Source organism: Hevea brasiliensis, chromosome 14, assembly GCF_030052815.1.
Source record: "Hevea brasiliensis isolate MT/VB/25A 57/8 chromosome 14, ASM3005281v1, whole genome shotgun sequence".
Lineage (NCBI taxonomy): Eukaryota > Viridiplantae > Streptophyta > Magnoliopsida > Malpighiales > Euphorbiaceae > Hevea > Hevea brasiliensis.
In genome coordinates, this window is record NC_079506.1 from 3,640,126 (window position 1) to 3,664,039 (window position 23,914).

At 30.1% G+C, this 23,914-nt stretch overlaps 4 protein-coding genes and 1 long non-coding RNA gene across 6 annotated transcripts; 1 reads left to right on the forward strand and 4 right to left on the reverse strand.

Moving 5' to 3' along the window:
- Positions 1-61: 61 nt before the first annotated feature.
- On the reverse strand, positions 62-1,986 carry LOC131172497 (disease resistance-like protein DSC1). The gene is made up of 4 exons (XM_058133364.1): positions 1,891-1,986; positions 1,681-1,755; positions 659-1,462; positions 62-562 (listed from the first exon to the last, which is right to left on the reverse strand). The coding sequence occupies exons 1-4, from the start codon at positions 1,984-1,986 to the stop codon at positions 62-64; spliced, it is 1,476 nt and encodes a 491-aa protein (XP_057989347.1).
- A 245-nt stretch (positions 1,987-2,231) lies between these two features.
- LOC131172498 (disease resistance-like protein DSC1) lies at positions 2,232-3,737 on the reverse strand. The gene is made up of 3 exons (XM_058133368.1): positions 3,241-3,737; positions 2,728-2,992; positions 2,232-2,639 (listed from the first exon to the last, which is right to left on the reverse strand). Exons 1-3 carry the CDS (start codon positions 3,735-3,737, stop codon positions 2,232-2,234), a joined length of 1,170 nt encoding a protein of 389 aa, XP_057989351.1.
- Positions 3,738-5,930: 2,193 nt separating this feature from the next.
- Positions 5,931-10,277, forward strand: LOC131172568 (uncharacterized). Its single transcript, XR_009143092.1, has 2 exons — positions 5,931-8,005; positions 8,099-10,277. It is a non-coding gene; the product is annotated as an uncharacterized LOC131172568 (long non-coding RNA).
- LOC110650582 (linoleate 13S-lipoxygenase 2-1, chloroplastic) lies at positions 8,107-13,648 on the reverse strand. The gene is made up of 9 exons (XM_021805619.2): positions 13,137-13,648; positions 11,927-12,201; positions 11,595-11,832; positions 10,558-10,881; positions 10,385-10,470; positions 9,916-10,026; positions 9,533-9,834; positions 9,179-9,445; positions 8,107-9,095 (listed from the first exon to the last, which is right to left on the reverse strand). The coding sequence occupies exons 1-9, from the start codon at positions 13,612-13,614 to the stop codon at positions 8,336-8,338; spliced, it is 2,841 nt and encodes a 946-aa protein (XP_021661311.2). The 5' UTR covers positions 13,615-13,648; the 3' UTR covers positions 8,107-8,335.
- A 5,103-nt stretch (positions 13,649-18,751) lies between these two features.
- On the reverse strand, positions 18,752-22,776 carry LOC110650581 (S-adenosyl-L-methionine-dependent uroporphyrinogen III methyltransferase, chloroplastic). 2 transcript variants are annotated; one of them, XM_021805618.2, is made up of 5 exons: positions 22,022-22,776; positions 21,531-21,608; positions 21,371-21,440; positions 20,197-20,474; positions 18,752-19,329 (listed from the first exon to the last, which is right to left on the reverse strand). In XM_021805618.2, the coding sequence occupies exons 1-5, from the start codon at positions 22,568-22,570 to the stop codon at positions 19,294-19,296; spliced, it is 1,011 nt and encodes a 336-aa protein (XP_021661310.1). In that variant the 5' UTR covers positions 22,571-22,776; the 3' UTR covers positions 18,752-19,293. The 2 variants fall into 2 exon arrangements, with proteins under 2 accessions (XP_021661310.1, XP_021661309.1); XM_021805617.2 differs by having other exon boundaries at positions 18,752-19,309; positions 22,022-22,737.
- Between the last annotated feature and the right edge of the window lie 1,138 nt (positions 22,777-23,914).

Genomic DNA, 23,914 nt, shown 5'->3' on the forward strand with positions numbered 1-23,914 from the left:
TTCCATCTTGGAAGGGGAGGTTCATCTTCCTCGTTTTCATTATTTAGTTCTAGGCTTTCTTTCAATCTTTGAAGGAGAGTTGGTTGCTTTTCCTCGTCCCCCTCATCTCGATTTTTCCTCTTTTATGTTTGAATATTGGATGAACTCCACATTTAACTATCACATCCTCACTTCTTACCTTGTCAGCTCCATCATTGTCATAATATTCGGTGAAGAATTGAAATGAGGCCTTGCTGAAACACTCATTGGAATCCAGAGAGATTGAACTACGCCAAAGGAACACGTTTTCTGATTGGAATTTCAGTTGATAATCATACCATGACATATAGAATTTGTCGTGACGGCTACATCCAGACTCGCTTGTGAACAAAGCCATACATCCAATTTTTGTATAAACGATAGAAGGATGAATTTTGGGTTCAAGTACGGCGAAGAAGGAGAGCCCCATCAAGTCATGCCGGTCAAGTGAGAAAGACAAAGAAGATCCTCTTTTATTCTGATACCTAATCCTCTGTGGAGCTTCACTTCCGGCAATTTGTAACCTTGCACCACCATAATTGGGCTGTACCAAGAAAATCATAAAAGAAAAAGATAAGTTCATAAAATTATTATGATAATTAGAGAAAATTATGACTGTTTTCTAAAGCCAGAGAGAGACCCGAAGATGATTTGCTGCCAACACATTTTCTATAATTTTTCTACATGCACCTTCATCTAAACTGATGGAATTACTGAAATATAAATGGCGGAACCAATGGTTATTTTCTGGGAGTGGGAACACAATTGATGCTGATTCCAAAGACGTGCAGTTTGATGCATACAAATTAATCAGAGATGACAGTGAGAGCTCTGGTAAATATTTAAGTCTCTTGCAATCTCTTAAATCAAGCTTCCTTAGCATAGAAAGTTGTTTGATGCTTTCAGGTATAAACTCGATATTATTTCCACGTAAATTTATTGTTTCCAATGATGTTAGCGAGCCGAGACTGTCGTGAAGTTGTAACATCTGACAGTTGTTTAAAGTAAGATATCCTAGTCTGCTCAAACCTGTCAAAGAAGGCAATATTAAGCCTTTACATCTAGAGCAATCCAATGCTTCCAAGTGCCTCAATTGATTCTTGGAGGATGGTAATTTTGTTATTCCACTTTCATCTGCACAAAGCCACTTCAAAGATTCTAAATTCCCCAAGTTCTCTGGCAGTCCATTGAGATTCACACATCCACTTACTTTAAGTGTCGTAAGAGATTTGAGATTGCAAATGGTGTCTGGAAGACTTGCTAGTTTTGAGCATCCACCGAAATCAAGTTCATGGAGAAATTTTGACTCACCAATGCTACTTGGAATACTCTTGAGGCTCATGCATGATTTCAACTGCAATTCACGAAGTTGACAGAGACACCCTTTTGACAAGGGAATCTCAACCAATTTTGTACGGCCTTCAAAATCTAAAACCTCGAGTTTCTGTCATTCCATAGCTGTTTAAGTTTACTTCTGGGCATGTGAAGTTCAACAAGATTCTCTGGACCAAAAATTGATGGTAAGGATGTCAAAGGATATTGTTCCCATTCCAAATATCTCAGCTCGTCAGGGAGAGATTCATGGCCCTTCGGAAGGACTACTTTGACTTGGTCATGGTTAAAAGAGTAGAATTTAAGTAATCTAAGATTATGCATTCTCACGAAAGCTGTAGAACTTAGTTCCATGTATCTAATCTCGGACATGTTTGCTGAAATGCCTTCAACTCTTTCGGTCGCCTAACAAAATAAAACAAGAGCAACTAAGGATAAACTATAAGATTTCTTCTAAACCTTTATTAAAAAGAGAGAGAGAGAGAGAGAGAGAGAGAGAGAGAGAGAGAGAGAGAGAAAGCCAATATATTTGGTTCTTACCACATCTTTTGTTAATACTTTGTATATATCCTTAGAATTACACAATCTACTTCGTTTTCCAATCTCTTTCTCCTCACCAACAATATCTTTACCCATTTGTTGTGCCAAGTCATGCATCACCAACTCATTTCTATTTGAAATGCTTATGAGAGACTTATCAATGAGGTTGCTTATTCCACATTTTGCATAGAAACCACAACCTTCTAATATACTTATGACTCTATCTTTATCATGCCATTTCAAGAAGCATGCAATGTCAAGAAATATTTCCTTTTCATCTTGGCCTAGGTTGTCATAACTAATTCTCAATATTTTTTGAATTTTCTTGTCAGAAACATCTTTTAGTTTCTCAATTTATCTTCCCATTCTTCCAAAGTCTTCTCAAATAAATTGGAGCCCAAAACTTTAAGAGCTAGTGGATTGCCACTAGCATAATCGATTGCCTTGCGTGACAACTTCATAAACTCTTTCTTCACAAAATTTTGTTTAAAGGCATGGAAACTGAATAGCTCAAGAGCTTCATGATCATTCAATTTCTTGACTTTATATATTTCGGTACCCACATTCTTGAGCAACTGTTTATCTCTACTTGTTACAATAATTCTACTTCCTGAACCAATAACAACATGCTTTCCTATTAAGAAGTCAATTGACACCAAAGTCACGTCACTCACATCATCAAGAATAATGAGGATTTTTTTGTTGTGAGAGCTTTCTCTTGATAGAAGAGGACAAAATAGAGGGTATCCCTGTATTTAAACCTACACTGCTCAATACATCAGAAAGAATTTCACGTTGTAGATTATCTGATGTATACTTTTCTAATTTTTCCCTTACATTTGCAATAAAGCATCTACCTTGAAATTGATTCCAAATTCGCTCAAATATCTTGCTAGCAATTGTTGTTTTTCCTATCCCACCCATTCCCCAAATTCCAATACGTCGTACATCTACTAACTCAAGGCATAATAACTCTTCAACATCCTTGACACGTGAGTTAATTCCCACCAAGCCATCGTTCCAATAATCACTTGAAATTACAAGATCATCTAGCTTTTTCAAGGTGTGATTGACAATTTGCTCAATTAATTTAGAGTCCGGCCTGACCATATATGGAAAAAAAATTAATAACTATAAAAACTATAAAGAAGATCATGCAACAAAAAAGATTAATGACTATAAGAGCAAAATCTTTTATTGTATTTTAGCTTTATCCACAATTTTTTATTTTAACAAAATTTCCCTAATCACCAAAAACACAGAATAAACTATTTTTTTATTTGGTCAAGAGAAAACTCAAAATAAAAATTATACAAATTTGTTTTATATCTTAACAAATTAAAAACTTACTTAATATTCTCAGCAACAAAGCTGGAGAGGTTGCTTATTTTCTTCAAAGCGCTGATCCAAGCGTCCAGCTTGTTCGAATTGTTGTTGGATTCTTTTTTGTGCTTGACAATTGCATCGCAATAACTCCCTTCCAGCTCTTGAACATGGGTTGGATTTATACCGTAAAAAACTGGTATGATTATTTGCTTCCTCTCTATATTGCATTCAAGTATTTTTACTAGCTCATCCAAACACCATGAAGAGTATGCATAATTCTCTGAAAAAATGACAATTGAGACGTAGGATTCTTCAATTTTCGCCAATAGGGATGATAAGATGTCTTCTCCTCTCTCAAGGTTTTCATCCACAAATGCATATATTTGGTTTTGTTTCAATTCTTTTTGGAGATGGCTGAGAAAACCTTCACGGATATCTTTGCCATAGAAACTAATGAACACATCATGTTTCTTCAATCGAGGGGCGAGGGCACAAGAAGAAAAGGAAGAAGAAGAAGCCATGATTACAAGAGCAAAGCTAACTTCTAAACAATGAAAGAAGATATCTATGTATCCATAAAAAGCGTGAACGAGGTGTTTTCATGGTGCTCATAAGTGTCATTCTATTTCAAGATATTGTATGTGATATTGTTTATTATATTGTCACGTGATTCTTTCTATTAAAATTTTTTTAATTAATTAATTTTTAATTAATATTTATTTAATTATTAACTTTTATAAATTTTTTATTTAATTTTTTTTAAAATTCTTTAATATTTTATTTTATTATAATTATATATCAAATGTAATTATAATTAATATATTAATTTTTTATATTTTATTATTATTAATTTTTAACAAAATTATTTTCAAATTTTCTTTAAATATTTATATTTTTATATATAAATTATCTCTTAATTATATTTTTATATAGAAATAAAATTTTAAAAATAAATTACAAATATGATTACATGAAAAATTTAGCTATAAAAAATGATTAAAAAAATTAAAGTTATAATATCAAAATTATGGGATTTGTCTTTTGAAAAATAATATGTATTTTTAATATTTATTATATTAATAAAAAATAATAATATTTTAAAATTTTAATTTTTATAAAATATATTTATTTTATATCATAAATTTATATAAAGTGATAATATTTTTGTGAAAGAATTATTTTATAAAAATATATCAAATTAATAAAAAATTTAGACTTTACAAAAATTTAAAAATATAATATTTTTAAAAAATAATATAGTATAATGTTATTTTTAATTAATAATAATATTATATATTTTCCTTATTATTAAAATTAAACAATTCAATTTAATATATTTTTTTATTATACTAATAACAAAAAAAATATTATATTTATACATCTAATATTAGTCCTCTCGAGTTTTGGTGGTTAGTCCTCTCTTGACTGGACTCTTCAAGGTGTGGTCATTATTATTATTATTATTCAGATATTGTTTTCAATTTTTTATTTTAACTTTGATTACTTTTAAATTATTTAATTATCATTTTCTTTAAAATTATTTTGAAACAATTATATTTGTAATTTACCATTCTAACAATAGTATTCTGTTATAAATCTTTATTTCAAGTATTTTTATTTTTATGATTTAATTTATTTTTTTGTTAAAAATAAAAAATAAAATAAAATTTTTATGTGAAATATTTTAAAATCTTTTGACATGCTAATTCATTTTTTGGTTTTTAATTAAGTAAATTTTTTAATTAGAATAAGAAACGCTTAAAACACCTAAATAAAAATTTAAAGGGAACTCAAGCAAGAGCTAAAATGTTTTAGATAACAATAATAATAATAATAATAATAACCTAGAATATAGTAAAAAAAAAATTAGTATGGTTAGACTTTTCATAATATATACGTAAAATTATTAATTAGTCAATGTGTGAATTTGATTTATAAGTAATAAATAATTAAATTTGATTTACTCTTAAATTTTAATGTAATTATAATATATTTAATTTATTTTTAATAATTAAAATTATTATAGTAATGTGTATATGCATTATTTTTCTATAATATATATAAATGTACGAAGGAGGAAGAATACTGAAATTTTTAAAAATATTCATAATAATTTAGTATTATAACAATGAAGAATTAAATTTAATAAGCTATATAATTTAAAATCAATTATAATAATAAACAATTAAATTTAATTAACTTTTGAAAATTAAAATTGATGGAATCAAATTCTAGAGAATAAATTGTTTTTTTTTTAAATAAAGAAAAAAAGAAACGGACAAATTTATAGTTTTAAACATATCTTAAAAATTAATTTATAATTTACTCCTAATTTTAAGAATTATTTATTTTAAATTTTATATAAATATAATTATTTAAAATCGTTTTAAATAACATAAATTAAATTTTATATAAGTCATTAAAAATAATAAAAAAAAATCCTTAAAAATTATCCTGATCGTGTGAAAGGAATTTCACTTCCAAGTTAATTACATTTGCTTTAGCACCAACCCTAAGGAATGGAGATCAAGGAAGTCACATATTGACTCACTTTATATTTGTAAACGGTCAATATTTCAACTTCCTAGCACTAATAATTATATTTAAAAAGAAATCGATTGATGTTGCGATAGAAAGACTTTGGGGCCTTCTTCCCAGCTTATTAAAATTATTATTCAATGGCAGAATGACTCTGCTGCTTCACCTTTGGTTAGTTTCATAGGAAATGACATGTGATAAAGTTTAATCATTTTACATGTTAATCTAGGACTCCATTGTTGCTCAGTTGAAGACAATTTCGAAGACCCTAGAACTCGCAACTGTAAAAATCAAAATTAATTCCTTTAAATAAAGGCCGCCCGTTTTATGCCTAAAATCATCATCTGCTTTGCTCTCCTCTGGAGCTAGCTATTTGTGGAGGGGAAATGAAGAATATCCAGAGAACGAAAGGTTAAGGCCGGGCCTTTTCTGCAAGTACTGTACTGTGGAATTTGCAGATATTACAAATCTCTCATTACTTCTCACATTCCATGAGCCTGCAAATATCCAAAGCCATTCACTTGAGGTGTTGATCAGCTTCTTGTAATCATTTTTGTTGCATCTTTCTGTTGATTTCTTTTCGTTATTCTGTGCGTTTTGTACATTGAATGAAGTATTGCCTTAAAATATTTCTATTTTTTAAGGCACAAATTTTTGGGTTTGTGAAATCAAAGTAAAGCACCGAAATCCAAGGGCAAAGTTTTAACCTTTGTGGATTGGGTCTGGATGTTCTTGATGATGAATGATTTGTTCTTGATTAGAAGTGTGGCACATATATGTTGAAATCTATTAATGCAGATGTTGGTCTAAGCATCTTTGAATTGAGAGTTCTCTGCTCATAAATATTTTGTAGTAGAAATTGAGCATGATGATAGACATCCAACTCCAAGTCTCCAATTTTGTTTAAACTAAGACTCTATGAGTTCCCTGGGACTCACTAGTGAGTAATATGATGCTTTCAGTGACACAAAAGTCACTTTCATAAGTAATTTTGATGAAAAAAAAAACACACTTTATTAACAGTTAATAAAAAGACTAAAATAAAAATAATAATAACAAAGTAAAAATGGCAGTAAAATTAAACTAAGGTCAATGTGCAATGTTCCTTATTTGCCATGATTCGAGTTGGCAAATATTGGATGAACCCTACATTTAGCTATCATCCCCTCTCCTAGCTTGTTATCTGGTCCTACTACCAGATATCTTTGTCAGCTCCATCATCGTCATAATATCCAACGAAGAACTGAAATGAGGCCTTGCTGAAACAGTCATTGGAATTCAGAAAGATTGGACTACCCCACAGGAGCACGGTTTCTGATTTGAATTTCATTTGATTCTTAATCAATGAGATGCATATGTTTGTATCCTAGGTTCAAACTGGACTATGTCTAAGATTTTGCCTTGAATCAAAGTATGTCATATCATAGGTACTAAAAGCATACAAGTAAATAGGAGCAAAACTCAAATTTACTCTTACACTTTTTTAAATGCTTATTTAAGTCAATTTTAAATTTTTTAAATTCAATTAATTCATTTTTTTTTTTTTAAGTTCAAATATAATAGGGGTAGCTCTACCTTCAAACATCGACTTTCACAATCAGAATGCCACTTAATTAGTCAATTCATCAATGCTCAATCGTATACTTGCCACAGGGAAGTTTATTTTTTCAATATAAACCAAATTTCAAAGGTCTTGGAGCTTATTAGAATATCTTAATGTGTAAGCACCTTCTATCATTGTTGCTCATTGAAACTAACTTAGATTTAAATGCTATTGGGAACTCCCTTCCCTGTGACCCCAAATTTCGGCTTCCCATCTTGATTTTCATGTTTTTATGTTGAATATTGGATGAAACCCGCATTTAACTATCATATCCTCACATATTATCTGATCCCACACACACATATCTTCGTCAGCTCCATCATTGTCATAATATTCAACCAAGAATTGAAATGAGGCCTTGCTGAAACCGTCATTGGAATCCAGAAAAATTGGACTATCCCAAAGGAACACGTTTTCTGATTCTAATTTCAATTGAGGAGTGATTGAAGAAGAAGAAGAAGAAGAAGAGGCCATGATAACAAAAGTAAAGCTAAATTCTATGCAATGAAGGAAGACAACGGATAAGCACATACAAGCTGGATAGCTGATGATCGAATAGGTCTCTATTCTGTCTTTCTAAATGCTAACAATGTTCTCATTCCCTTCAGCTCGTGTTGGGCTTTTTTTAAGCTGTGAATGACACTACAAGTGAGTATCTAGGCCATTTCTTTAATAGAATGAATCATGTCCAAATAAGTTTAAACTTAATTATTTTTTTTTTTCTTGCTCAAATATAATAAGGCTAGCTCTGCCTTCAAACATCGACTTTCATAATCAGAATGGTTAACTACACAGCAAAGGAGACTTTTTCGTTTCCAACAAGAATGCCACTCAATTATTCATCAATGCTGAATCTTATACTTACCACAGGCAAGTTTATTTTTTTCAATACAAACCAAATTTCGAAGATCTTTGAGCTTATTAGCATGTTTTCAAATGTGTTAGCATCTTATACAATTGTTGCTCATTGAAACTAACTTAGATTGAAATGCTATTGGGAACTCCCTTCCCTGTGACCCCAGGTTCAGATAATGGCTTCAAGAGTTCATAAGGAACAACACCGGCTCCAGCTCTATTTGTGTTCTTCAAATCATTGTTCCTCTCATCAATAGTAGCTTCAAGCTCCTTAAGCCTTGCACTGAATCTTTCATAAGCAGTTTTAATGACAGGATCTGCTTCCCAGGATGGTTCCAATGTGTCTCCAATGTATTCCTCATCAGGTGAATGGTTAGATAGAACATCCAAAATGGCCATCACTTTAGTTGCTTGCTGCTGTGAAGGGAAGCATTTTAACAATGTAAGTTCTGGTTTCTTCAAGAAGAGTTCAAACTCTGCCTCTGTTGGCTCCTCTGTTGGCATATTGGTTCTAGCGATTGTTGGCCTATTGGGAAAGTACCCAGCAAAAACATACTGGCCAAAGTTCACAGCTGAGTGATGACCTGAAGTTACCCATATTATGGTTGTTAAAACCTGGATTAAATCTTGTTGGGTTTTCAGGACAGGCCACCATGGTTCATCTTTCTTGTCTTCATGGCCTTTAGCCCTAACATCTTCCCACCATGCTTGAAGTTCATTGTCAGATGCGACCTTGCTTGCTTCTGGGTAGTAGTGGTTCACATAATCAGTAACCCATTGCTTAATTGCATCCCAAAGCATCAGGCCATCATTGGCGAATGGGTAGTCTTCGATGGTTAGCTTCAAGCCATGTTTTGCTGTTGGATCCTCAACTGCCATTCCCCTGAAAAATTGGTAAACGATTAATTCAATTGGCTTGCATGACCTCTCATGGAGTATATATGCGATAAAGTGAATGATCAATACCTGCTGATCAAGTCATCTGGCAATGCTTCTTTGTCGAAACGCCAGAGCTTGTCATAAGCAACAGAGCTAAGCTCCATGGAGTATTTGCCAGGAGAGAAAGTGCTTTCAATAATTCCACCTGCATTGATGAGCTGTTGTCGAGCGAGAGCATTGATTTCCATTGTGTATCGGAAATGAGGATGTAAAAGTCTGAAGATAGGGTGCATTTCACTGAGTTGTCTATGAGCTGCAATTATGTATGGCTCTACACAGCAGTGTGTCCTCAGCCTGGAAAAAAAAAAATTCATAAGCCCATGTGTATTTAGGCTTTTGGTTTGGAATCAATGAGCATTCAGCATCCTGTGAACTATTTACCAGTGAGAGACAAGTTGGTGGATGCCAGAGTCATGAGCTAAGGCATGTGCTTTTGCCATCCTCCAAAGCCAACAGCTAGTGGCATCAAAGCTTGGCGTAAACACTTGTTTCCATTGTGGTTGGCCACCAATTGGTGGGCGAGTGAGTTCAATAGCAACAGGCCTCAATGTGCTATCATTGACGAGGAAGAACATTGTCCTGGAACCATACAATGTGGTGCCTTCAAGCTCCCTTACTTTGGCCACATATGGTAAGAGAATATCATGGTAATCCAATATAAATAGCCTCTTCTGCTTCAAAGCCTACAAAACCCCCAATTTTGATTCAGCTGCAAAACAAGAAATTTTTCATTTGAGTCTATGGAGTATCGAACAGCTATATACCTCTTCAACAGTCATGAAGCCCCTGATTTCTTTTTCGATTATTTCTTTTGTGATCGCTGATTCAGGAGGACCATAGACGTTAGGATCAAGTTTGCTCGTTAGAGGCCATTCCTACGATAGAAAATTCAAAAATTTAGTGTTTTATAACAAGTTTGATCATTTGGTTTCAATCGGGCCTCGAATTATAGATCAAGACATAAATATAGAAGATTTACTTGCAATGTATGTGAATCTCATCATATTGTTTGAGTTCATAATGAATTAGATCTGTATAATAAATAGTCAAATAAAGCAGTACTCTACCTTTAAACTATTAGTATTTTTCTTACTTAGACTCCATGTTCAAGATTTAACTTATTTTACATGTATGTCTCACCATATATCTTTATATCTTGAATTCATAATTAATTAAATTTAAGCAAGAATTTTCCTGGATTACTACCAATGGCAGAATTGTTGTTAGCCTTACCGTAACTAGCTCTATGCCATACGGATTAAGACCGGCAAGAGTTTGACGAGAAAATTCTTCATCCCTAAACCAAGAAAATTTATCTCCTGCAAAAGAAAATTTTATGTATGAGAGAAATTCAACATATATGTTGTGAACAAATGTGAGTAATTAAGGAAGAGAGAAAGCCATACTATCAAAAAGTTCAGGAGTCTCAAAGAGCAAGATTTCATCTCCAGTTTCCTTAACAGCTTTCACAGTTCTTGGTAATAGTGTATGAAGGTACCAAGGTTTTTTAACTTCTTTAGGCAATTCAATTCCTTCATCAAATAGTTTGTCTATGGCAGTGAAGTATGGGAATCCAAGCTTGTCATCAACAATTGCAGTCTCTATGGTAGGCACCAATGCATGTAACAAAGATTTTACTGTATTTATACCAAATGATGCTTGTTTCAACTCTGCAAATGCCTCATCTCTTGGTACATAAAAATCGCTGCTTCTTGATTCTGTCAATGGGTCTGCAAATACCATAACGTGCCATGCAATTCTCAATGTTAGAATCCTGAAATGTGATAAACAAATCTCCTACTCATTTCTTCTTTTTTCAAGAAATGGTTAAATGGAAGAGACCTCACAGGATTCAAATCTTTGATCTCCTATGTTACTACACGGCGCATATAATGAATCACTCCATTTAATAGTAAACCTCCTACTCATGTGTACTAGACTGACTTAGGGGTGAGCGTCTGTTTAAAAAACTGAAATTTATAATAGATCAAATCAAATCGAATTAGAGAGAAAATCATATTGAATAAAACCAAATCAATTTGATTTGATTTTATTCGGTTTAATTCAATTTTTGGTTTGACCTTTATCTTGGCTTTTTTTCAATTATTTTGAACTTATTTTAGACTTAATTATATTTTTTATTTTTAACTTTAATTTAAGACCTAATAACAACTAATATTAAAAAAAAAACTATTTAGTTTGATTTTATTATTTTTTCTCAAAAAATGAAATTGGATACAATACATCAAATTATGTAAAATTAAAAACCGAACTGATTTATTAAAAAAAATATCAAATTAAACCAAATTAGCCAACTTTTTCAATTTGAACCTTATTGTTTAAATTATTTGAGACATCACAATTCTATAGAAAATTTCAACATCACTGAATTAAAACTTAATATTAAGATTAATAATAGGCAGATTTATGGAATTGTAGTTACCCTTTTCGGTTCTAGGACGTCCAGTTCTACAACGCCTAGGGTAAGGATGCTCTTTGCCACCAAGAACAGGTCTTGCAAGGTCTTCGCTGGAATCCGGATCTCCAAGGTCATTGTATACATCATAGTCATAGATCCTCTCAAAAGACTTTCTCTCTCCTTGTCCATTTCCTCTTAGATTTTCCAACTCCTCCTCTCTTAGCCTCTTCAATCCATCTGGTGTATCAGCAGGTAAGTATGACTGGTTGGCAAGAAAAAAAAAAAAAAAACAATTCAAACATTAGAAATTTATGAAGAGAAAGGAATTGTCAAGATTTGAAATTAATATACGAGACCTTATTGGTGAAGAAAATTCTCTTCTTGGGGTTATCGTGTTTAGAATGAGCCCAAGAATTGCACGAAACAGTGACAGGACCATTAAGAAAGCCTTCAAGAACAATGCTTTCAATGAAGATTTCCTTGTTATGTTCGTTCTCTATCAGGACGGCTCCAACCTCACCAAATCCATCTGGAACCTTGAAGTTTGCCTCTAACTTCACCTCACCAGGCTCATGAATCCCTAGAAGAATACGAGCATAAGACTTCACCGTGTCCTTCTCCAGCCCCGTTTCTGTCCAAGAATTAAGCTACTGTCAATATTTTAAAACAAATACAAGTTTTTTCACTTCTCGGATTTTTCACTTTTGCTCTGTCATAAAAATATATCATCTGTAACCAAATTTATAATGAAGCAAAAAAAAAAAAAATCCTTCCATAAAACTTCCAACTCAATATGAAAATAGAGAATATCTTGGATAATATCCGATTTTATTTAACCAAATTAATCAATGAGTTCTATATAATATGAGTATTTTACTCTTAATTAATGAATGATTGATACATATTTTGAGCATTTTACACTTGTTGATTTAATACACCCACTGAAATAAAATATTTTTCGTGAAAAATAATAAGATTTAAAATATATTTATTGTGGTTAAAACCAACAGAAAAAATTTAGTGGGGCAATACATGCACACATATATATTTGATGTATTAAAAAAAATAATTATTTAATTTAAGTAATATTTATAATTTAACTGAGCAAATTAAACACATTAATAAATATTGAAACACTAGGAAATTTTAATTATTTTATTTAAATAGGAGCATGCTTAATATTTAGTAGGTCAATTTCCTAAAAATAAAAATTATGCGTGAAAATTTTATGTGAACAGTAAGAAAATTCAGTCCCCCACTCTAAATCCTCGGTAGTTAAAATCATTATTCAAAATTGACGTAATATTTATTGAATATTGGCATAAAACCAAACAAAAGATAAGAAAAGGTTGACGAATGGCAGAGGTTGCTGCTTCTTCATAACATCTTCTCTTCTTTTGTTTTTTTTAAAAAAAAAAAAAAGAATTAATTAGGAAAACTAGAGAGATTATTCAAATTTAAATCTTTATCTAAATGAAAAGATGCATCTACCAACAGGCGAACCTGTGAGTGCTCTCTCTCTCTCTCTCTCTCTCTCTCTATATATATATATATATATATACTTACTAGGATCAAGCTCTGCACTAACAAGCTCCAAAAGGAGACTTTTCCCAATAATATCAGTAAGCACTTCAAGAGGCTGTGTAATTCCTATACTAGAGATAAGACCACCAACTGTAACTTTAACTGTAACAGTTGCCTTCACTGAAATAGATTCAGTGTGATCTTTTATTGCTGATATAGCCTTATCAATTAGACTAGCTCGCACAATAAGGCTTGGGTTTTTCTTAGGGAATAAACGTTTCTGCTGCTTATAACAAATAGGGAAGGAAGATGTGTTTCCATGGCTAGAAAGAGAAGGTTTTGGTGGCAAAAGAGAAAAGGGTTTGGTTGAATTTAGCTTCTGAATCTGAGAGCTTAACATTTTTTGAGATTGATTAATCGGTTGATGATGACGGTGGAGAAGAGAAACTATAGCTATAGTTATGGCTGTGGCTGGTAATGGAGATGGATACGTGAATTTATAGTATGAAGAGAGAATCATATATCTATGGCTTATTGATTTAGGACTTGTGGTAAACGTGTATTTTTTGCATGTTTCCTTGGCTTTGTTCATTTTTTTAAGTCCACACCTAACCGTCTTATGGTTTGCTCAAATAAAGACAGATTAAAGGCTGCCTACCCCAACCAATCACATTAAGGTTTTACTTGCTAGAATTAAACGGGACACCAAGAAATTTCTTGCATAGATGGGTCTATCAAAAGTTTAAAATACAAATATATAAAATTTATTTATTTAATATAGGTGAATTTCCACTATTGATGCATGATGAATTAGATCTAAATAAGAAAAATCCTAACCTAATTTGGTCCAATAATTGAAGGCACATTATAATAATATGAAATATCTAAGCTCTGAGTCCCATTCTTTTAATTCTAAAAAAAAAAAAAACATTTATTTCATAACCTATTCTTTTGCTTATCCAAATTAATTCTTCTGCAAGAATTAAAGGTGGCAAATTGATTGGTTTTGGTTTGACTGATTTTGAGTTGCAATTTATTTTAAATTTTATTTTTTAAGTGAATTTTTTTTATAATTATTTATAATTATGAGTTAATTTAAATTGTTCATATATAAAAATAATTTTAAATTAATTTAGAGTTTACAAGAAATTTCGTATCAAATACTTTTAATCAAAAGTTAAATTAATTATGTTAATTCTAATTAAGATAAAGAGCTCTATATTTTATTAATTAGAATTAAACTCTATTATAATACTCTAGAATTATTTTAAAATTTTAAAATATATTTAATCAATATGAGAGAGTGAATTTTTTAAAATTGCTCAATAGAATAATTGAATTTAAATATATAAAATTAATTTCAAAAAAATTTAATAGTAAATATCAAAGGATAAATTTATAGACTTTTTGTTATATTTTATTTGTATCAAACAAAAAATTAATTAGAAAATTAAGAATAATAATAGAAAAAAGAAAATTGGAAATATATGTATCTATGTGTATAGGGGAGGGACCATCGTTCTAAATGACCAAATTGCAATAGTAATTAAAGATAAATAGATCTACACAGCTAAAACAAGACTTTGGAACTAACTAAATTTTGCAATAACATTAATAATCCAGCTGCCATCTTCAAAGAATTAATCTTTCATCCAACCGTAATAAAGGGTGCCCAAAAACTGATTATAAGGTGGAGCTTACATGTGTTAGCTAAGCTAAGCTGATGAGTAAGCCAAGCCAACAGTAAGGAAAATTGACAAATTGATGCAGACATAGCAGTAAAGGTCCTAGCTTTCGAACTGTTTATATTATACTGAACATTTAAAGGATATATACGAAATGAAAATTTTTGTTTAAATCTAATCTATTATGTTTTTACTAAGCAAATCATATTATATATTTTATATTTTATATTATATAATAAATTAAATTTAAATAGTAAAAATTTCATACGAAAACACTATCAATAATTAAGAATTTTTATATTTTAAAATTTATATAATTTTTTGCGTTGATAATTTTGTATATAGTTGACTATAGAAACCAAAATCATTAAAAAAATAAAGACAAGTTGTTATGGCGATAATGACTTCATAATCATCACTTGATTGGTATATGTGTTCATTTTTTATTTTTATCATTAAATCTATCTTTATTTTTCTCATTTAATAGAGTTATTATATATTTTTATGGTAAATATTTTCTTAGGCATAACAATATATTACATTTTTATAAGTACTCAATCCGATGAAATTTTGATAAGAAAAGTTTGGATGATATATATAATTGAGTCTGATAAAGATTCGCATTTAATAAATAATATTCGTGATGATTTTTTATTGAGTTTAAATTTTGTGTGTTGAATATTAGTTATTTAAATTTATTTATATAAATATTTGATTAAATATAAAATATTTGTTTATTATAATAATATTTACAAATTTTTAAATATTTTATAAAATTATTAAAATTTTAAAATATAAATTATTAATAAAAATAATTTATATATAGATTATTAATAAAAATAATTTATATATGTAATTAACTTTTATTAATAGAGTTTAGTAATACAGCCTATTCCTCCACTAATATTTAATGGTTTAATATCTCTTATAAGTAATAAAAAAATAATAAATTTTTAAATGAGCAATATTATAAAAGATTTCTTCCATCATTTATGTTTATATTTTTTTAATAAGAAGATTATGATTTACTTATCTTATAATACTTATTAATGATGAATTGTAAAATTTTTTTAATAAAAGAAAATGAATTTAAAATTGAATGTTGGGATCATATAATAAAGATACGTGAAGAATATAAATTAAAATTGAATTTATTTCCTATCAAACAGAAAAATATAAATAATTAATGGCTTAATTGTGTCAAAAATTTAAACCTTTACAAGTTTTGACATTTTAATACAATTTTTTTAAAAATTTTGTATCAATTTACTGAATTTTGAAAAGTTTTTTATCAAATTTTATCCAAAATTGAAATTGAAATTGAAATTGAAATTGGGAGAATTTTCAATTTCAATTTTAGATAAAATATAAACAAATTTTCAAAATATTATCAAATGATTAAAAATTAAAAAAAATTGAATTAAAAAGTTAAAATTCACAAATATGACATCATTATGCCATAATTAATCACATTTTAAAATTTAATATATAAATATTGATTGAACTTAGTAGGTACAAACCCCAAATAACATAATTAAAATGAAAAAAATGATCAAAATTCACATACATTTTGTTGTAAAAGCATATGTATATCTTAAACCACATTGGTCACGTTTTATAATAATTTAGATTCATTGAATGATGCAAACAAGAGCAAACTGCAATTCACCAATCGAATTGGGTTGTCATTTTCCTGGAAAATAATTAAGCTGACATTAATTTCACTTCTCTGACCTATTCAACGATGGAAAAGGATGAATGGGCTCACATGGTTTCACCCCAAATAGTTTTGGATCTCTCTTAATAAACAATTATAAATTTCTCTTCTTGTGTCTTTGATGTCATTATCTGTTCACTAATTGTTTTTTTTATTTTTTTTTTGTAATTTATCAAAATAAAAAAAAAATCATTTTCCTATTTAATAAAATATATATATATATTAAAGGAGGCTTAGTTTAAAATAATTATTCATTATAAGATATTTGAAAGATTCAAAGTCTAAAATCTCAAGATTAGTAGTGTTTTTTTTTTTATATTGATGGGTTCTATTTGTTTTTTTTTTTATTTTAAATTATTTATTTTCATGCTGAAAAAAAAGAGAAATCTACCATTCTCTGTTTATTTATTTAATCTATTCAACCTTCATTTAATAAAAAATAAATATATAAATTATGAATGAAGAGCACGTGAAAGTTGCAATTCTCTACAAAAGAATGACAGGTTTCCTTCGCTTTCCGACGCTTGACGAACGCAGCGGGGAGCCCAATTTCACTGTCCCTTTTCATGCGTGATATGCACGTTTCTCCCGTGGGAATCCCGTTGGAGTAGTTCCGAGTGCATAATACTTTTTAAATTAAGAATTAATATAATAATATATCTTATTATATAATTTTTAATAAGCTAAATATCTTTTTTCAAAAATTTTAATTAGTTAAAATTTCACTTATTTTATAAAAAATAATTTATAGATGATAAAAAAAATATTTTTTATAAAAATATTTTTAATTATTTAATTATAATATTAAATTAATAATATATATTTTTTATATATATAAATATATTTATACTTTAATAAGTTTAAAATAAAAAATGATTTCTTTTTTTATTATTTAATTTTTTTTAATAAGAAAAATATTTTTTATTGATTAATTTTTCTGAATACCCTAACACTAAAAAGTATAAAAAATATTTTTTTAAAAAAATTTAAAAAATGTATAAATTATTTTATACATCTTGATATATCTAAAAATTTTTATTATTCCCAACATGGAATAAGTGTGACGTATCAAATTATTTTTAGAACATCTTAAAAATATAATTATTTATATCAATTTGACATATTTAAAATTATTATTTTAAAAATTTAATTATAAAATCCGATTTTAATAAAAAAATTACCACCTTTAAGTCTATTTGTGGAAATATATATTAGCCAATAATGAGTTTATAAATACATCAATATATTGTTCATACTAATCAAAATCTATATAGTTTTATCAAGAACTCTTGTCCTCTCTCTCTTGTTAGAAATCTAAGATTTTATAAAAATTCAATTCAATTAATTTGGTTAATTTTATTTTGGGAATGGAAGAGTCAAATTCTTATTAACTTAAAAAAAAAATTATTTTTATAAAAATAAAAATTAAACTTGATTGTAAGAAAATTTAATTGAATTTTTTTTATTAAATGATTTATTCCTAACGAAGTCTCTTGGAAGAAGTTATTCATGGAATAGTCTTCACCAAAGAAGATAATTTGGGAAGAAGTTATTCATGGAATAGTCTTCACCAAAGAAGATAATCTGGGAAGAAGTTATCTGTTCTCAAACGAAATATATGTTAATATAAAAAGGTGGCAAATCTTATCAAAATCACAGGTGGCTTCTGTACCACGTCAAAGGAATATGTGATTTATTAAAATTAAAAAATAAATAAATCCTTGCACATTTTCTTTGTTCTGTCTTTAATTCCAAACAATAGATGCAAATTATTCCTGTCTAGCTTATTGTTTTTACGGTCTAACCATATGCAGGCTAGCTAGAACCACCAGTCTTTATCTTTGATCATCACCACTTTCAAACTTCTAATTTCTCTTATTTCAATTGTTGATCCAATAAAATTTAATTGCATTCTTCTTATTTTAATGAAATATTATAACTTCAAGAAATCTTGAAATAACAATAAGAAAAATGACTCAGTTGATGCATTCAAGAACAGTTTCAAGAACGTACCTTCAATATTCAGTTCAAGAAAATTCATCAATCTGGACATATTATGCACATCCTTAATGAAAAGCACAAATGACTACAAAGCATATCATGCACATCCTTCATTCAACTTTCGACAGGAATGCAGTATATGGCCGCTGGTAATTTGCAGAATGTTTCGTGTGCATCTGTACTTGGTTGGGGTTTCATGTATTTCTGCATTTGCTTGATACATGATCAAGAATGAAATTTAAAATCCGAAACAATTTGATGAAGGAATTTAATCTTATACCCTCAACTCATCAGAAAGAATTACAACAATTATTTGAATCTGAAATTTAGACTCATGTTCCAAAATTGGAATGACAAATGCCAATATTTCCCTTTCAGGCCAATCGAATAGCAAGAAAATAGAAACAAAACGGCAGCCATTTTCCAGATGCTTAAAGAGCAAAAGGATCAAAGAGCTCCCTATCATATAGAGTGAGACTGTTTAAATTTCACGACGCTGCCGGAACCGATCCAATCGACCACAACACAAGAAAATTGCATATCGTGAAATGCTGAAGTTCCACATTCAGATATAACTTCACACACAAGTAACAGGTAATCCCCGAATTGCAGCAAAAGAACTGAATTTCATTATATCATTGTGCACATGCCGTGAATTTCTCTTATACAGCCTCCATCAAACATGATGCTTCTTTGGAAGAATGTGGCCAGAATGGTGAGAGTGCAACGACCTTCCCGATTACAATCAGTGTAGGCGAAACTAACTCAGCTGATGCAATTTCATTAGCAAGATCCTTTAGTTCTGCAAAAACCTGGATGATTGCAGGTGCAACTACAATCAGTTGACAGCATCAGAACTTCAAAATAGGCATGCTTTTTATGTACATGTGTGCCTCAAAAAGTATCCTATTAGTAAATGATGTTTGCAGTATTCTATGGCTCAAAAGACCTCACAATTCACAAATATGATATTTCAGTAAAGGCAAACCATAATCCTATGGGAGCTGGAATAGAAAAGAAGCAAAATTCGCAAATTATTGATTCTACATATCTGTTCTTCATTGTTTTGCATAGCATTTAGGTGCATTTCTAACAAGCCATCAGATGGAACCATTCAATTCCAAATAAATGTCAATTACATGTAAACTTTATATTTAACTTTTAGCATCTCATAAAACTTTGAGGATTCAATTCATTCACATTATTATTCAAGTTTAACAAGTAAGGTTTTTCTGAGAACTACATGCTAAAAGAAATGAATAAGAAAGAAAGAAAGACGGAGATGTGTAGACTAATGTGCATGCTCAAGTGAAAGATTCCTTATAAAAATGTTTCAATTCCAGACACCTCCATAAAACTAGCAAAAGCAAAATCAGACTACAATTTTCACTTAATAGGTAGGGAATCAATTTTTCTTTTTCTAATTCTTCTTATGTCAACCAAATAATTAATATCAAGTAGGCATTTTGTGAAAACCTTCCCTGAGACTTGCCATGGTCAATAAGAAATGATGGGTCTCGATGTGAAAAATATGAAAAAGCGAAGCCTAGTTAAATAAATTTTAGTCCAAAGCAATTATGCTTCTTTTTTTTTCTCCTTATTTTCCATGTTCTGTAAGAAACATGGGCACTTCAAAATCCAAAATCTGCTTTTGGCTTCCTGCAGCCTACTTTACATATATGTCCAGGATTATACTTACCACACGCTGCTTAGGTGTGGTCCCTCGCTCCACTGCAGCAGCTGGTGTATTTAATGGGAGACCATGATGCATCAACTTGGATGCAAGAGAAGGGAGGGTTGCCAAGCCCATATAAACTACCAAGGTTGAATCAGGGTCAGCTGCATTTTCTGCTACAAAAAGCGGATCCGTTCCTCCTTTCCTCGAATGTCCTGTTAGAAATCTAACACTATTCGCAACACCTCGGTGTGTTAATGGAATGCCTAACTCTGCTGCAATCCCTGAAGCAGCAGTGATACCTGCACAGCAATCAATGGAAAATTACAGTCAGAACTTAGGTGATTTTCCCTTCCAGATGCATAAGATTAGCTATACATAAAAATGAAGGTAAAATAAGAGCAAAAACAGTGGATCCAGTGTTGGTATGATACCATCTGATTAACCTCAATAAGGCACAATATATTAAATGGAAAAGTTTACAGGTTAGACATCAGTGTATTTCTCATCCAATTTGATCCAACCCAAGCCCTATTGGGGCATCAGTGCATCACCTTTTCCTATTACCCCTCTCAATTCCATCCACCCTTCAAGGAAAGAAACAATGAGAATGTAGGATTCAGTAGGCATTATTATAGTGCTGTCCACGGCCCCATGTGGAGTAGATAACAAGCAAAACATAGGAGAAGCATAACAAAAGAAAAGGCTGACATCACTTCCAGACAAACTTTACATGTTCTTCACTAATTTAAAAAGACAATTCTCAATAGCTCAACCTGATTTGGATGGAAAATTATGACAATGGGTTAAGGCTTAGTGAATTCCCTACAGTAAATGAATGCCAATACTGAGTCTTATATCCCACTTTTCCTCATAACAAAGATGGCAATTCAATGTCACCTCCTTGTAATAATTGTCTAAGTTGAATGCAACCAAACCTGGTATTATTAGTACCAAAGTTCATAGATGAAGATCATATTATGTAACATCATTGAAGGACAAAGCTATCTGTTTCTGAAAAAAAAAATGAACACCTAATTTTCTTCAAATGGCACATAACCAAATTCCAAATTCTATTATCACCTTCTGATGTGGCAGCCATTTTCCGGACAGCCACCATCACTAGACTAAATGTTGATCATTTTTAAATGTCCAAACTTGAGAATAAAATTTGAGAGACAAGTGTACAGAATCATACCTGGAATAACTTTCACTTGAATTCCTTGCTGTTGGAGAAAATCCATCTCCTCTCCACCCCTTCCAAATACCTTGAAAACCCAAAATTAAGTAATATCAAAGCATGACTAGAAAGAACATGAATGTGCATTTGTAAACCAATTTTCATAACAGAAACTCACCAGCGGATCCCCTCCTTTAAGTCTCACAACAGTAGCTCCTGCTTCAGCAAAACTCAAAAGCAGCTCATGTATCTCCTCCTGCAAAAGAAACCAATTCCAAAGTTACTCCTAAACTCATTTCAACACAACCCTAATCCCATTATTTCAAGAAACATGAAATGAATTATACCAACAAGAAATGAAATACTTAACTAACGATAAATGTCCAGCTAAATTAATCGCAAATACCAGTTTTAAAAGTCGAAAATTTGAAATTTATTAGGAGGAAATTGAAACAGTTCATGAAGAGAAAAAAAAAAGTTCAAAAATTTATAACAAAATCCAAACAACCAATTCCAGTTGAGCCCAAAAAAATCTTAACTTTAACAATAAAAACTGGACCAAATCAAAAACCCATTGCAAAATCAATAAAAACCCAATTCCCCAATCCCAAACTTGCTTAAAAAAAATAAAATTTGCATTTAAGCAGACAGCCATTTTTCTTAGTTTACCTGGGTTCTGCTATGGTAGCCAGCAGTCTTGCCTACATAAAGCAACCTAGCATCAGGACCAACCAAATCCAGAACATCATTGGACACCAACCTATCATACAACAAAAGATCAGCTTTTTGTATTACTCTCACTGCCTTCAATGTCAACAATTCCGGATCCCCTGGGCCTGTACCTACCAAATACACATGCCCTGGCCCACACTTCTCTCCATCTTTACCAAAAGTCTCTCTCTTCTCTTTAAGCACTTGAAGTAGCTTCCTCAGCTCTGGTAGCTGCAAAGCTATGTCGTTTTGCCTTATAGACTCTTTGTCAGATGGGAGAGGGCATGAAGAAGAAGAAGAAGAAGATTGGTAATGGTAAAGATCTAGCTGATCCTTATAAAGCCAGTGGTCTCTTTGGTATCTCTCAATTGAATGTTTCTCAGTAAAAGGTGAGCTTTTGAAATGTAAAGAGCATATGGTTTTTGGGATTAAGAAGAAATGCTTGAAATTTTGTCCAGATAAAGAAGAAGAAGAAGAAAGCGATGGCAGCTTATACACAAGAGCCATGGTTCAATAAGATTGCGAATTCTGAGTTAAACTACGAGGGAATATATATACAAAAGGAGAGAAAAAGTTTAGTCCTTTGAGAGTTAATAGAGACCATTTTTGCGTTTGTATACATACTAAAGAGAGAGAAAGAGAGATAAAGAAAAAGAAAAAGAAAAAGAAGTTGGGTTTGATTTGAATTTGTAGTCTTTGGGTGGGTTGGGAAGGCAAAAGTGCCCTTTTGGGTAGAGTCAGAGACGCAGGATCCTTTGGGCAACTTCAGCGGACTTTGGTACGCCATAGTTCATTAGTTCTTTTGAAAGGTGTTGCAACTTGCAGCTAATGTGAAGTTGAACTCGTTTGAAGTCATCATTGGGTTCCTAAGGAATGATGAAAATGAAAGACCGAGGCTGCTGTTGGAGAGAACGGTCCGCGGCCGAAGGCCGGAAGGTAATGCAGATCTGATCTTGGGTTCTGGGCCTCCATCTCGGCCCTCGTAGCTCGAATTTGAGGAAAAGTATAGAGGGTGGGGCTGGATTCATTTCGGCCATAATTTCTTTTTTAAATATAAAAATTACTTATATATATATATATATATAGAAGGAGTGATCATGAGTAAAATATTTGTGACTTTAATACAATTAATAACTTAAATATAAAATTCATTTTAAAATAGTATTTTGCCTGAGCGAATTATTTATTATTTTATTTTAATAATATAATTTATTATATATTTTAATATATTTATATTTTTATAATTATATTACAAATAAAATTTTACTCAAATTTAATAAATAATAAGTTGATTAATAGATTTTCTTAATTATTTTTTAAATTATTTGACATATACTAATAAAAATGATAAATAAAATAGAAAAAAATATATGTCATTTGATAATTTTTAAAATGTCATTACTAGAATCTTATATTTTAAATATAATAAATATTTTTAAAAATATATTTAAATTTTTAAAATAATTTTTTAGTGAATAATTATATATATATTTTAAGAAATAATTCATTCTTTTTTTAACATAATTAAAATTTTAATTAAAAATTATAATTTTAAAGATATTTAATATAATGAGTATAGTTTTATAACTTTTAAATTTTTAAACTTAAAGAAAATTTTAAAATTATTAAAAAATTTACTAAAAAGAATTTTAAATTTAATAGTTGAGATAAAATTTCAATAATTGAATTTAAAAATATTTAGATAAGAAGTAATATTTAATTAAATAAATTAATTTTTATATATAAAAATAAAAATAAAAATAAAAATAAAAAGAGGCGCCCCATTTAAGTATTTTTATTAGCTTAAGTGATACATTTTTATGAATAGTTACAAATTCCATTATTACTATC

Coding starts and splice junctions, on each gene's coding strand:
- LOC131172497 (XM_058133364.1), bottom strand. CDS start 1,986: ATGGGTAAAGATATTGTTGGTGAGGAGAAAGAGATTGGAAAACGAAGT. Junction 1,756..1,890: donor AAGTATTAACAAAAGATGTG/GTAAGAACCAAA, acceptor TTATTTTGTTAG/GCGACCGAAAGAGTTGAAGG. Junction 563..658: donor TGGCAGCAAATCATCTTCGG/GTCTCTCTCTGG, acceptor TTCTTGGTACAG/CCCAATTATGGTGGTGCAAG.
- LOC131172498 (XM_058133368.1), bottom strand. CDS start 3,737: ATGGCTTCTTCTTCTTCCTTTTCTTCTTGTGCCCTCGCCCCTCGATTG. Junction 2,993..3,240: donor TTTGTTGCTGAGAATATTAA/GTAAGTTTTTAA, acceptor ATATATGGTCAG/GCCGGACTCTAAATTAATTG. Junction 2,640..2,727: donor GTAGATGCTTTATTGCAAAT/GTAAGGGAAAAA, acceptor GTTTAAATACAG/GGATACCCTCTATTTTGTCC.
- LOC110650582 (XM_021805619.2), bottom strand. CDS start 13,614: ATGATTCTCTCTTCATACTATAAATTCACGTATCCATCTCCATTACCA. Junction 11,833..11,926: donor GAATTTTCTTCACCAATAAG/GTCTCGTATATT, acceptor CTTGCCAACCAG/TCATACTTACCTGCTGATAC. Junction 9,446..9,532: donor CACCAACTTGTCTCTCACTG/GTAAATAGTTCA, acceptor TTTTTTTTCCAG/GCTGAGGACACACTGCTGTG.
- LOC110650581 (XM_021805617.2), bottom strand. CDS start 22,570: ATGGCTCTTGTGTATAAGCTGCCATCGCTTTCTTCTTCTTCTTCTTTA. Junction 21,609..22,021: donor GCTACCATAGCAGAACCCAG/GTAAACTAAGAA, acceptor TTTCTTTTGCAG/GAGGAGATACATGAGCTGCT. Junction 20,475..21,370: donor TCAAGTGAAAGTTATTCCAG/GTATGATTCTGT, acceptor ATTGCTGTGCAG/GTATCACTGCTGCTTCAGGG.